The following is a 13,534-nucleotide window of genomic DNA, read 5'->3' as shown; positions in this document are numbered from 1 at the left end:
CCTCCCTTGGAAGCCAAATTTAACAAAATTCAGCTGATCTATGCAGCAGGTGGGTGGTAGTAAAGGCAAGTTGCCCTTCTGAAGACCAGTAACTCTATCAAGACATCCAAGTGTAGGACGAAGACTATCATAAATCTTAGCTACACTCTCCCTAGGAATCTTTCTGGTGTCAGTTAGGAAGAAGCTAACCTGTACATGCCCATCAGTGATCCTTTAGAGCTGAACAAAGGACCTGCACTTCTAATACAGAACTTTACCTTTTTAGAACATAACAGCAGTCATACTGGATCAGACCAACGGTCCATCTAGTCCAGTATCCTGTCTTTTGACAGTGGCCAATGCCAGGTGCTTCAGAAGGAATGAACAGAATAGGCAATCATTGAGTGATCTATCTCATCGTTCACTCCCAGCTTCTGGCAGTCAGAGGCTAGGGACACCAGAGCATGGGGTTGCATCCCTGATCATCTTGGTTAATAGCCATTGATGGACCTATCCTCCATGAACTTACTTCTTTTTTTTAACCCCATTCTAATTTTGGCCTTCACAACATCCCCTGGCAATGAGTTCCACAGGTTGTCTGTTGTGTGAAGAAGTACTTCCTTTTGTTTGTTTTAAACATGCTGCCTATTAATTTAATTAGGTGACCCCTGGTTTTGGTGTTATGTGAAGGAGTAAATAATACTTCCTTATTTACTTCTTCTACAGCAGTCATGATTTTATAGACCTCTATCCTATCCTTCCTTAGTCATCTCTTTTCCAAACTGAAAAGTAAGTCTTTTTAATTTCTCATCATAGCTGCAAGTGCTTTGGAGGATAGGATTAAAATTCAAAATGATCTGGACAAACCGGAAAAATGGTCTGAAGTAAACAGGATGAAATTCAATAAGGACAAATGCAAAGTACTTCACTTAGGAAGGAACAATCAGTTGCACATGTACAAAATGGGAAATGAGTGCCTAGGAAGGAGTACTGCAGAAAGGGATCTGGGGGGTCATCGTGGATCACAAGCTAAATGAGAGTCCACAGTGTAACACTTACATCCCGGAACGATGTTTGCTTTTTTTGTATTAGCAGGAGTATTGTAAGACACAAAAAGTAATTCTTCTGCTTTACTTCATACTGATTAGACCTCAACTGGAATATTGTGTCCAGTTCTGGGTGCCACATTTCAGGAAAGATGTGGACAAATTAGAGAAAGTCCAGAGAAGAAGGGGAAAAAAATGATTAAAGGTCTAGAAAACATGGCCGATGAGGGAAGATTGAAAAACATTGGGTTTGTTTAGTCTGGAGAAGACTGAGAGGGGCCATGATAATAGTTTTCAAGTACATAAAAGGTTGTTAGAAGGAAGAGGGAGAAAAATTATTCTCAACCTCTGAGGATAGGACAAGAAACAATGGACTTAAACTGTAACTAGGGAGGTTTAAGTTGGAAATTAGGACAAACTTCTCATCAGAGTGGTTAAGCACTTGAATAAATTGCCCAGGGAGGTTGTGGGATCTCCATCATTGGAGATCTTTAAGAGCAGGTTAGACAAACACCAGTCAGGGATGGTCTACATAATACTTGGGCCTTCCATGAGCGCAAGGGACAGGACTAGATAACCTCTTGAGGTCCCTTCCAGTCCTATGATTCTATGCTATGGCAGCTATTCCATACCCCTAGTAATCTTTGTTGCTCTTCTCTGTACCTTTTCTAATTCTAATATATATATATTTTTGAGATGTGGCAACCAGAACAGCACACAGTATTCAAGGTGTGGGCATACCATAGATTTATATAGTGGCATTGTGATATTCTGTGTCTTACTATCTATCCCTTTCCTAAGGGTTCTTAACGTTAGCTTTTTTGACTGCTGCTATATATTGAGTGGATGTTTTCAGAGAACTATCCATCATGACTCCAAGATTTTTCTTGAGCAGTAACAGCTAATTTAGACCCCATCATTTTGTATGTATAGTAGGAAATATGTTTTCCAATCTGCATTACTTTGCCTTTATCAACATTGAATTTTTTTGAATTTACCATTTTGTTGCCCAGTCACCCAGTTTTGTGAGATCTCTGTGTAACTCTTTGCAGTCTGCTTTGGACTTAACTAACTTGAGTAATTTTGTATTATCTGCAAATTTTGCCATCTCACTGTTTACCCAATTTTCCAGATCATTTATGAATATGTTGAACAGCACTGGTCTCAGTACAGGCCCCTGAGGGACACCACTATTTACCTCTCTCCATTCTGAAAATGGACCATTTATTCCTACACTTTGTTTCCTGTCTTTTAAGCAGTTACTGATCCATGACAAGACTTTCTCTCTTATTCCATGACTGCTTGCTTTGTTTAAGAACCTTTGGTGAGGGACCTTTTAAAAGGCTTTCTGAGAGTCCCAGTACCCACTGGATAACCCTTGTCCATATTCATTGACCCTCTCAAAGAATTCTAGTAGAATTTTATCAGTGACCTAATGCTACTAGTACTCATGGGAGGAGGTGGATAATTGAAACCTGCCAATTATGCATAGTCTATTATGCATTCCTATTACTCTTGAAATCCTCCACCATTGCTGTTGCATGGCTCTCCCATCTCCTTGTTATGTCTTAGTTTGTAAACTCTTTAGGGGCCTTGCCTGTCTTTTACTGCAGCTTTGTACAAGGCACAGCACAATAAGGACCCAAGCCCTATGGATTTTGCTGTATTGGTATTAATAGGAGCAAGTCATGAGCTCACAGTGCATGTACATTGCTGGATAATATGAGGCATCTACTTTTCAGGAAGCAAGATAATGAATTTACCAGGCACTAGTCATGTCCCTAGTTCAAATTATACACCTACAACTAGTGTCAGCCACATCTCACATGATAGTTTTCTGCTCAAGATCATTTAATCGAAGTACACATTTGCATGAACCAGATTTCCACCATTATTTTTATATACAAGCCAAAAAACACCACACAACCTCTTCTCTATCTAAATGGGCACCCTTAATATAATTTTAAAGATATATGGAATAGAATTTAATAACAGTTTTTATACTTGGCTAACCATGGCAGTATTTGAGTGCTTTGGAGTAGTGCATTAAGCAGTGTGACTACACATCTGTGATGTGCTGTTTGTTCTCACATCCTCTCCTCTGATGGAAAAGCATGTTTTATTATAAAAGCAGAGAACCCCCTAAAAACATACACCTAGCCATGGTGCTACTCTCAAACCATGTTCCAAGATACATGCTTATCTCTTTCCCAGTCTCTGTAAACCTGGATAAAAAGATAAGCTTTTCAGCATGCCTTGAGGATAAATAAGCTTGCTCCGTTTGAAACCCAATGGAAGGAGACAAGAGACACATATTTTATCGGATCCAGACTTTCATGTCAGGTTGTATACAAACAGCACTGTGAAGCCATCAGACTGCCAGCCTCACTTTGGTTTGTGCTGAATGTGCAGCTGGAATCAACTGTGGCAATACTGGACCAGCAGTTCTGTCCAATGAGCTCTTCATCAAGGAACCGAATGGCTAGGTAGCAGTTCTGCAGAAAAGGACCTAGGGGTCACAGTGGACGAGAAGCTGGATATGAGTCAACAGTGTGCTCTTGTTGCCAAGAAGGCTAACGGCATTTTGGGCTGTATAAGTAGGGGCATTGCCAGCAGATCGAGGAACGTGATCGTTCCCCTTTATTCGACATTGGTGAGGCCTCATCTGGAATACTGTGTCCAGTTTTGGGCCCCACACTACAAGAAGGATGTGGAAAAATTGGAAAGAGTCCAGCGGAGGGCAACAAAAATTATTAGGGGTCTGGAGCACATGATTTATGAGGAGAGGCTGAGGGAGCTGGGATTGTTTAGTCTCCAGAAGAGAAGAATGAGGGGGGATTTGATAGCAGCCTTCAACTACCTGAAGGGGGGTTCCAAAGAGGATGGAGCTCGGCTGTTCTCAGTGGTGGCAGATGACAGAACAAGGAGCAATGGTCTCAAGTTGCAGTGGGGGAGGTCCAGGTTGGATATCAGGAAAAACTATTTCACTAGGAGGGTGGTGAAACACTGGAATGCGTTACCTAGGGAGGTGGTGGAGTCTCCTTCCTTGGAGGTTTTTAAGGCCCGGCTTGACAAAGCCCTGGCTGGGATGATTTAGCTGGGAATTGGTCCTGCTTTGAGCAGGGGGTTGGACTAGATGACCTCTTGAGGTCCCTTCCAACTCTGATATTCTATGATTCTATGAACATGCAAAGAAACCCCCATACTGGGTAGAGTGCTCAGGAAAAGCATAAGGAGCCTTCAAGAAGGATTAAGCAGAGACCTTGGTGCCTTTGGAAACAACATATCTCCTTTGTCTATGTATGCCAATTCTGCCCAGATGTAGAGAGACCAGAGAAAGAAGGTTGTATCAGTGACACACATTTACCAGAAACCCTTATGCAATGAGCAGATTCATCACTACTACAATATAAACAAACCCATTAATGGGGTAAAAGCCTATGAGGAAAAAAATACTTGGCTCCTTCCATACTCAATTCAATAAATAGCCTTATGGATATAACAAGGTTGACATATGTTGCCAAAGTGTAAAAAGGAGATCACCAACAGACTAACAGCTATCAATTGGGATGGATAGCGGGAATGTGGCTGGGGTTTGATCCCCAATGCTCATTTGTCAAAAGTGTACATTTCAGATTCTATGGAAGGTTACTACATAGTCTGATACCATCTCAGGTTTTTCAAAGGACCTAAGCTAGAGCCACTCCACTCCCCACCTGCCACCAATGTCCATCCTCCTGAGGTTAAAGCATAGGGTAGCCTAGCTCACTCCAGAGAAGCTAATGAGGAGTCAGTAAATCAACTGAAGAATGGGGGCAACAGGATCGTTTCCAGGGCTCTTAAATAAATGAAAATTAGGAGCCTAAATACCTCTGGGTTCTAGGCATTGGGCTGTACTACGCCTCTAACACCACAGCCACAGGGAAGGGCGCTGACAGCCCCCCACAGCTAGGAGCACGAGCCTCCTGCCACTCTGCCCCACTTCGGAAACCACAGCAGATGGCTCACTGCATTTCCAGTAAATGTTATCGCCTCCGCTCCTCCCCTGCTGCCTGGCAACATATCTCCCTCTTGAACCTTGGCTTGCGCACCCTTTACCCTCTCTAGAAACAGCTAGGCCCCTGCACAAACGGCCCATGGCCGTCCCGACTCCCTTTTCAGCAGCTTGGACGTTCCCACTGACATAGACAACTAAGGGCACCGGCTTCAGAAGATATTACTGAGCATGCTCAGATCACTTGCGCATGCTCAGTCGCAGCAAGGTCGCTAATTCTGACACTCCATTGGAAGGAGCCACGGCGCAGGGAGGTTTGGGGACCTTATGTTCGTCTCTCAGCCAACGCACTAGTTCCGCTCTGTAGACCGGAAGTGTATAAGCCTGTGCTGGTGTAGTGAAGAAGACTTCTCCGCCTAGTAGTGTGTTACTGGTTGGCCATTATATTACATGTGGCCTTCCCACATGGAGACTATTGACATGCTTCATAAATAGACGTGTGTCAACAAAATCTTTTAAAAACACTTGTGTGGTAAGCAATACCTTTGAGAAACCATTCTCTCTCTTCATCATCCTCCATAACCATGTCATCAAAATCACCTGGATGACTGCTTGAAACTCCTGACACTACACACTCCTCCTTTTCTGTGTGTGTGACCTCCACTTGGCTGTTGTGAGGCTTGTGAGATACATTGCCTCCCATTTCTCCTACCTCAGAGGTTTTCACAGTGTCATCCACAGCCGTTTCCTTTTCGATGTTTCTCTGTGATATGTTTTCCTCACCTAATTTTGGAGGCTCTTTAAATACTTTTAGTTGGGAGATACTGTACAATGTTGCTAAACCTTTGCCTAACTTGTTTTCTAATTTAACTCTTTTGCCCTCTACAGCGGCAATTTTGTATGGTTCCACGTAGGTAGGGTCTTGCTGCCCTCCCTTTCTTGTTTTCCTTCTCACATTCAGTAACAAGACAGTGTCATCAACTTTGAATGTTATTTCCCCATGTTTACGAGTCTTAGTTTTGGCATACTGTATTTGTTGCTTTTCTTGTGCATTTGAAATATTAGTAATAGCCACTTTAGTTTCAGCATCCCGGCTGCCTTCATTTTTCATGATGTAGTCTTTGTAGTATTCTTCATCAAATTGTTCTAAATCTGTTGGCTTGGGAAACAAATGGAGGAGTTGTGTTTGTAAAATGAACAATCACAGAATAACATATGCAAGTGAAAGCTGAAGGACACTTACTGTGTACTTGTCTGAGACTTGGTCTGGGAATCTTGGCTCAAAGCCATACAGTAGTCGATAGGGTGAGAATTTGGTTGTCATTTTGGTTTTGTTTGCAAAGAAAATACGTCACCAAGAAATTCATCCCAATTAGTCGCACTATCATCAACCAACTTCCACAGTCTGTAAAAAATGGTGATGGATTATTTGTTGGGGAAGGGGAAAGTACTGTCTTTACTGAGAGAAATTGTATGCAATCTAAAAGGTGTAAAGAGGCCATCGTAGTGAGTGGGATAATTCCATTTACTCAAAATAAAAGACAAGTTGAGTTTCAACGTACTAAAAATGTATCGCAATTTTTAGCTTCTGTGATAGTGCAGTCTCCTTTCTATTAATAGTGTAATTTCCACTGGCCTAAAATTACCTTTTGATGGATTTGTTTGTGTTTTCAGCTAGTCCATTGGTTTATGGATGGTATGGGCTGGTCAAGCTCCGTTGTATTCCCAATTTTTTGCACATCTCTATGTTAAGCTGAAAGGAAAAAAATGTATGCCATCTGTTCCTCTGGACAGATTTGGTGTGTTTATATATTAAAAAAAAAAAAAAAAAAGATTATAGAAACGCTGATGGGGTGACCAGCAGTAATCCTTGACATAAATTGAGTGGGAATTTATGGCCATTTTGACACACAAGTGTCCATTAAGAAGAACTCACAAGGACAATGAAGCCAACATTCACTGTGATGTGAAAGTGTGGTTGAAGACATAGTCAAAAACAGAAATAAGTAATTACCTCATTATTGAATTCTGACCCACAATATGTCAGTATATGCTGTGGACATCCATATTGCTGTATGAATTTGTACATTTTCTTGGCCATCACAGATGCAGACTTATTTTTAATTGGAAATGCATGAAACCATCTTGTAAGATAGTCTGTTGCTGTCATTATATATTGGTATCCCTTCTTTGTTGCCGGTAATGGGCCCATTAAATCCATTCCCACCAATCCAAAGAGCTGAGTGACCTGTATGAAAAGGAACTGGTTGGAGTCATTCTTTGGATTTCTAGTACTTCCTATTCTCAATAAGGCCATAAATAGTAAGCATACCGAACACTGAAGTGGGTTCCATAACCACACTATCATAACAATTCAGAACACAAAGAAAAAAAATCAGGAAAACTTGTGAGAAAGATAATATAATAATAAATCTGCGGAAATATCGCAGTGCACGGAGCAATGCAGCTCATTGTTGCATTCTGTTGTGCCACTCACATGCATTGCATTTATTGGGAATTAAAGGCCTCATTGTGTAGCAATTGTAAAAATGCATAATGCTAAGCTATTATCTTGAACTCTCTATTTCTAAGGCTTCTTAACGGTTTTCCAGGGCAGAGAATGAGATTTGATATAACGTACAAGCAGTCCACACTAAAAACATTCCTAATGCTTTGACAGTGGAAGGAAGGTAAAAGGAAATTCTGAAGAAAGTTTGTAGCTGTGTCAGAGTTCAAAACTCACCTTTATGCTTTTCAAGGTGGTATCTAGATTTAATTCCTTTCCTACTTTCCGGCAACAAAGACATTGTGAAACCTACATAATGAAGACAAAATAATAGGATGACATTAAATTTCTTGTATGAAAATATTATTGGAAGGGATTGTACATGTTGCAGCAAATGTATAATTACTGCTCTTTACAATGTAAATGTAAAACTTGTATTTAAAATATAAAGTAATTATTACAGGATTTAGTTTTATTCCAGTACAGACTCAATCAGCGCTGTCTTTTGTCATCCCAGGCCAATAGTATATTTTGTTCATGGTCAGTGTTGTTTTGACTATTCCTTGATGTCCACCCTGTGGACTGTCATGATACTGTTGAAAGAGTTGTAGAGCTTGTTTCATGGTGTGCACTACAACCAACTTTCTTCCTTTGACATAACGGAAAAGTATCCCCTCTGATAATTAAAGAAGATGGAGATGTGATGATGACAGCAACTGCTGTACTTAAACCAGAAGTGGGCAAACTACGGCTCGCAGGCCACATCCGGCAGGCGGGACCCTCCTGCCCGGCCTCTAAGCTCCTGGCCTGGGAGGCTAGCCCCCAGCCCCTCCCCTGCTGTTTCCCCTCCCCTGCAGCCTCAGCTCACTGCGATGACAGTGCAATGCTGTGTGAGAGCTCTTGCCAGGCAGCGCAGCTGCAGGGCCAGGGCCTGACCCAGTGCTCTGTGCTGCGCAATGGCACAGCTGTCTGTCCTGGTGCTCCGCCAGCCACCAGTACTCCAGGCAGCATGGTAAGGGAGCAGAGGGGGTTGGATAGAGGACAGGGGAGTTTAGGGTGGTGGTCAGGTGGTGGGGGTGTGGATAGGGGTCAGGGCGGTCAGAAGGCGGAGAACAGGGGCGTTGAATGGGGGCAGGGATCCCGGGGGGGGGCAGTCAGGAATGAGAGGAGTGGTTGGATGGGGTCGCGGGGCGGCAGGGATTCCGGGGGCGGTCAGGGGAAAGGGAGCGGGGGGTGGTGGGGATGGTGCAGGAGTCGCAGGGGATCGTCAGTGGGCGATAAGCAATCAGCTGGGGGAAGGAGCCAGGCCACGTCTGGCTGTTTGGGGAGGCACAGCCTCCCCTAACTAGCCCTCCATACAATTTTGGAAACCCGATATGCCCTCAGCCCAAAAAGTTTGCCCGCCCCTGACGTAAGCAATTATCAGATATTTTATAAGTCAGAGATTCATTACAAGACATATGCATATACAAGAAATCTGAATACAGTATGTCTCATCCTGCCTTTGATAGGGGGTGGGTGGGTGGGTGTGATTTCAATATATAACTACAAATAGATGTGAAATAAACATTTTAAACTGCAAGTCATTGGTCAATGAACAGTGATGGGCTTTGGTTTGTAGGATACACTGCCTGGGGCGGCAAAAAAGCCAGAGGCGGCCCTGTCGGGCAGGCTACCCCTAGGAAACAGCACCCGCAAAACAGTTGAACCCTGACTGCCAGCAGCTGGTCATCCCAGTGGGTGCTGAGTGCCCCCTATTTTTTTTCCTTGTGTGCTCCAGCCCTGGAGCACTCAAGGAGACAGCGCCTATGGTCCCAGTTAAGCTAAACTGAACATTTCAGGTAAATCCTGTGTTGGGAGATCAGGAACATCATGTATATGCTGAAGATTTCCATTGAAGAAAAGAATTGCTTACTTTCCAAGGAAAATTTGGAAGCAAATCTACGCAGATTGAGTCTGCCTGCTTTATTCATTCCTTCTGGCTATGTGTTGTTCTTTTTATAGGTCAATAATTTTTTCCTCAAAAGGTTTCACTGAGTATTGATCACAGAAGAGAACATTACACGCTGCTAACATTCGCAAAATTGCAACCATCAAATATCAATGCATATAATACTCAGTTTTTATAGTGTAGGCATGACATGAAAATAGCAGACACATAAGCAGGGAAAGATGAACTCAGCAAAATGCACAATGCCGCATCAGTCATGGCCCAATCACAAGGGCTACAGAAATACATTTGAGATATGTGCATAAGTTCAAAGTATTGCCACCTTACAAAGTCTGGCAACATAAGATCCATGATAATCACATTTAATTTGCAATAATGAGCTCACGTGTAATATTTTAACACAGTAAAATAATAGTACCTCAAGATAGGAAATAGAACAGCACAAGAATGAAAATTTAAAAAAAACATAAGCAGGGGGATTTACAAACACTGTTACATATATTTGGAAAACAAAAGAATATTATATATATATATATATATAAAATCTGCCATACTGAAGTTTAGAACAGGGAGGTCTTTTCCTAGTCAAGGTGTTTGTGAAAAAAAAAATCAGTTTTCTGAAATTCTGGATACTCTGAAATACTTAAACCCATGTAACACACACATTTATGTATCTTCATGATAACAGGCATGAAAAATCTTGTAAAATCAAAAGCATGCATTTGAATAAAACATCTCATAATCATGACAATTCTTAATTACATAGGATTTTTGTTGTTGTTGCTAAAATGCTTTTAGAGGGAAAAAAACTTGGGCTGCAACTAGATTTGTCAGTTTTTCTCACCCCACTGGATAGTGCAGTCCTTAGACAGGTTTGTTCATTCAACCTGGGACAATCTCCTGTGTTGTAGGGTATGGCTACACTGGCAGCTGTAGAGGGCTTTAAGTTGAACCAGCCTTTGGCGAGCGCAGTAGGGAAAGCACTCCAGTCTGTCCACACTGAGAGCTGAAAGCGTACTGGCGTGGCCACAGTTATAGCATTTGCAGCTGCACTGGGAGTGGTGCATTATGGGCAGCTATCCCAGCATTCAAGAGGCTTCAACGTGCTTTTCAAATGGGATGGGGTGGAGTGTGACAGGGAGTGTGGGGGGAGAGAGTGGGTTTTCGGGGTGCTGAGAGTGTGTCAGCATGCTGTCTTGTAAATTCAGACCCCCTCCCCCATCTCTCTCTCACTCACTCAAAGCAAACAGTAGCTATTTTTTTGTTTTTGTTTCTTTTTTCTCGAGCAGCCTGCATTCCAAATGGAGTCCCTCGCCTCTATCTCACTTACGCAAAAGCAAACAGTAGCTGTTTTTTTTTTTTTCTCGGACCAGATAAACAGCCGCTCTCAGAACCGGAGCTTTGAAAGGGCACTTTCGCGTCCTGAGTTCACAACAAAGAGACCACTTCAGTTAAGAGGATTATGGGCAGAGGTGAAAGTAAGCCCGTATGCCCCGGTATGGCGTACCGGCAACAGCTGGTTTGCCGTACTGGGGCAGCCCGGCTTCCCCAGGGGGTAATTTAAAGGGCCTGGGACTCCCAGCAGAGGCTTTAAATTGCCACCAGAGCCCCACTGCTGAAGCCATGGAGTACGGCTGCCGGGCTCTGGGGGCTATTTAAAAAGTCCAGGGCTCCTGCTGCTTCTACCGCCCCGGGCCTTTAAATAGCCGCCGGAGCCCCACTGCCACTACTCCAGGGCTTCAGCAGCTATTTAAAGAGCCGGGGCAGTAGAAGCAGGGGAGCCCCGGGCCCTTTAAATAGCCCCCAGAGCCCCAGGCTGCTGCTACTCCGGGGGGTGGGGGGCACTTACCTTACAGGGTGGGCTGGGGCTGGCTCTGACTCCCTCAGCCACACCCCTTCTACCCTAGACTCCACCCCTTCTGGGGGCCAGAGCTGGCCACAGCATACTGGTAAGTCACTGGACTTACTTTCACCCTTGATTATAGGGCGTTTCCAGACAGGGCCGGCTCCAGCTTTTTTGCCGCCCCAAGCAGCGAAGGAAAAAAAAAAGAGAAAAACCCATGTCTGGTTGAGCTGCCGCTGAAGTGCCGCCGTAGAGGAAGGACCCGCCGCTGAAGACCCGGACGTGCTGCCCCAATGAGGGACGGAGTGCCACCCCTTTCTATTGGCCACTGCAGGCACCTGCTTCCTTCGCTGGTGCCTGGACTCGGCCCTGTTTCCAGAGGTCAATCAATGTGTAATAATGTTACTTCTTGTTTACACTGGAGCTGCAGCATCTCACCCAATATGCAACAGCTGTTAATCCTCTCGGGGAGGTGGCGTACCAAGACCGCTCTAGCTAGGGAGTCAGAGCGCTCTCCCTGCCTTGCCAGTGTGGACGGGGAGTAAGGTAGAGCGCTCTGGGAGGTTTTATTGCGCTATAATATGCAAGTGTAGCCAAGCCCGTAGTCTTCTACTCTTCTTGGTGTCTTGGTTGCAGGATTGAGGGCAAAAGGGTCTGTTATGCACCAGACTGTCTCTTTTATATGATCATTTCATGTGCTTTTAAAACACAAAGTCCAGGAATGTCTGGGTGGTATTGCTGAGTTTCTAAAAGCAAAGGTAAGGACCTGGTGTGGCCTGATGCAGATGAGTGATTGCATTGTAGCTCAATGGCTGGAGCTGGGCTAGTTCACATGCCGCCCAGGCATTGGTTACTTTGCTTTCCCAAGTTACAGCATGCTTTAGTGACATATATGCATACAGAAATGACTTTCAGCAGAGCATAACCTTTCCCCTGATACCTTACAAGGCATGCTTTATATGTAAAATCACAATTATATGAAAATGAGGAATATGGGGTACACTCCACTAAGATATAGAATGTCACACATTCATTTTCTGATAGAGCTGTAAAACTATTCTTAAAAGTCTTCTAAATAAATCAGTTTAAAAAAGTATAGTATGTCGAAATTAAACATATCTGAGTTGTGAAGAATATATATTAGGGTTACCATATGTCCGTTTTTTCCCGGACATGTCCGGCTTTTCGGCAATCAAACCCCCGTCCGGGAGGAATTGCCAAAAAGCCGAAAATGTCCGGGAAAAATACCGGCCGGGCACTTCCTCTCCCGCGGCTGCTCTGCTCCTCCCCTGACTCAGACTTCGGCTCTGTTTAAGAGCCACGCTGCCCGAGCCAGCGCTACCGGCTTCGGGCAGCCCCCATGCCTCCGGACCCCAGCCGCCGGCCGGGCACTTCCCTTCCCGGGCTCCAGCTGCTCTGCTCCGGCGGCACGGGGGCTGCCCGAAGCCGGTAGCGCTGGCTCGGGCAGCGTGGCTCTTAAACAGAGCCGAAGTCTGAGTCGGGAGGAGCAGAGCAGCTGGAGCTGGGGAGAAGTGCCCGGCTGGGGTCTGGAGGCATGGGGACTGCCCGAAGCCGGAGCGCTCAGACAGCTCAGCTCTTAAACAGAGCTGAAGAGTCAGGGGAGGAGCACAGCAGCTGGAGCCCGGGAAGGGAATTGCCCGGCCGGGGGCGCAGGGTCTGGAGGCTGCCCGGCAAACCATGAAGCCGGTAGCGCTCGGGCAGCCCTTTTCGCGTGACTGGGAGGGAGGAGGGGGAGTTGGGGCAGGGACTTTGGGGAAGGGGCGGGGCCAGGGCCCGTGGAGTGTCCTCTTTTTTTATTTTTTAAATATGGTAACCCTAATATATATTAAGGCTATAACAACCAACAAGAATGCGCTTTTATCTAGAAAACTATGATTAAATCAAGTCTTCCTGACTAGTGATTTAAATTACGATTTAAATCAATTTAACTTAAATTAAATCCACCATGGTTTTGGGCCAGTGTCACAGCCTTATGTACATGTTTATTACTCAAGAAATCTTAAGTGACACTTTTGTTGTATGAAAAGATGCTCAGTCGCCATCCTCAAAATAGCCATTAGACAAACACTTGATACCAAACACATTTTGGGAATAGAGAGAACCAAGCAGACATTCCTGACATTCCTCTATTTTCAGGACTGTTTAAAAAACATTTTGCAAGTGGAATTTCATGGCTATTGCATGAAAAACCGTT

At 44.3% G+C, this 13,534-nt stretch overlaps 1 protein-coding gene across 2 annotated transcripts; it reads right to left on the bottom strand.

The window, feature by feature from the left end:
* Positions 1-4,129: 4,129 nt before the first annotated feature.
* On the bottom strand, positions 4,130-7,836 carry LOC117884359. 2 transcript variants are annotated; one of them, XM_034784700.1, is made up of 5 exons: positions 7,763-7,836; positions 7,034-7,267; positions 6,666-6,772; positions 6,263-6,424; positions 4,130-6,178 (listed from the first exon to the last, which is right to left on the bottom strand). In XM_034784700.1, the coding sequence occupies exons 4-5, from the start codon at positions 6,341-6,343 to the stop codon at positions 5,522-5,524; spliced, it is 738 nt and encodes a 245-aa protein (XP_034640591.1). In that variant the 5' UTR covers positions 6,344-6,424; positions 6,666-6,772; positions 7,034-7,267; positions 7,763-7,836; the 3' UTR covers positions 4,130-5,521. The 2 variants fall into 2 exon arrangements, with proteins under 2 accessions (XP_034640591.1, XP_034640593.1); XM_034784702.1 differs by lacking the exon at positions 7,763-7,836 and having other exon boundaries at positions 7,034-7,268.
* Positions 7,837-13,534: the final 5,698 nt, after the last annotated feature.

The sequence above is a fragment of the Trachemys scripta genome, chromosome 10 (genome assembly GCF_013100865.1).
Source record: "Trachemys scripta elegans isolate TJP31775 chromosome 10, CAS_Tse_1.0, whole genome shotgun sequence".
Taxonomy (NCBI): Eukaryota; Metazoa; Chordata; order Testudines; family Emydidae; genus Trachemys; species Trachemys scripta.
Note: the sequence above shows the minus strand (reverse complement) of the source record. Positions and strands in the feature narration are given on the sequence as shown.

Excerpts from the sequence above, each read along its gene's own strand:
- LOC117884359 (XM_034784700.1), bottom strand. The coding sequence starts at position 6,343 with ATGACAACCAAATTCTCACCCTATCGACTACTGTATGGCTTTGAGCCA. Across the intron at positions 6,179-6,262 it reads AAGTCTCAGACAAGTACACA|CCAACAGATTTAGAACAATT; the intron begins GTAAGTGTCCTT and ends TTGTTTCCCAAG.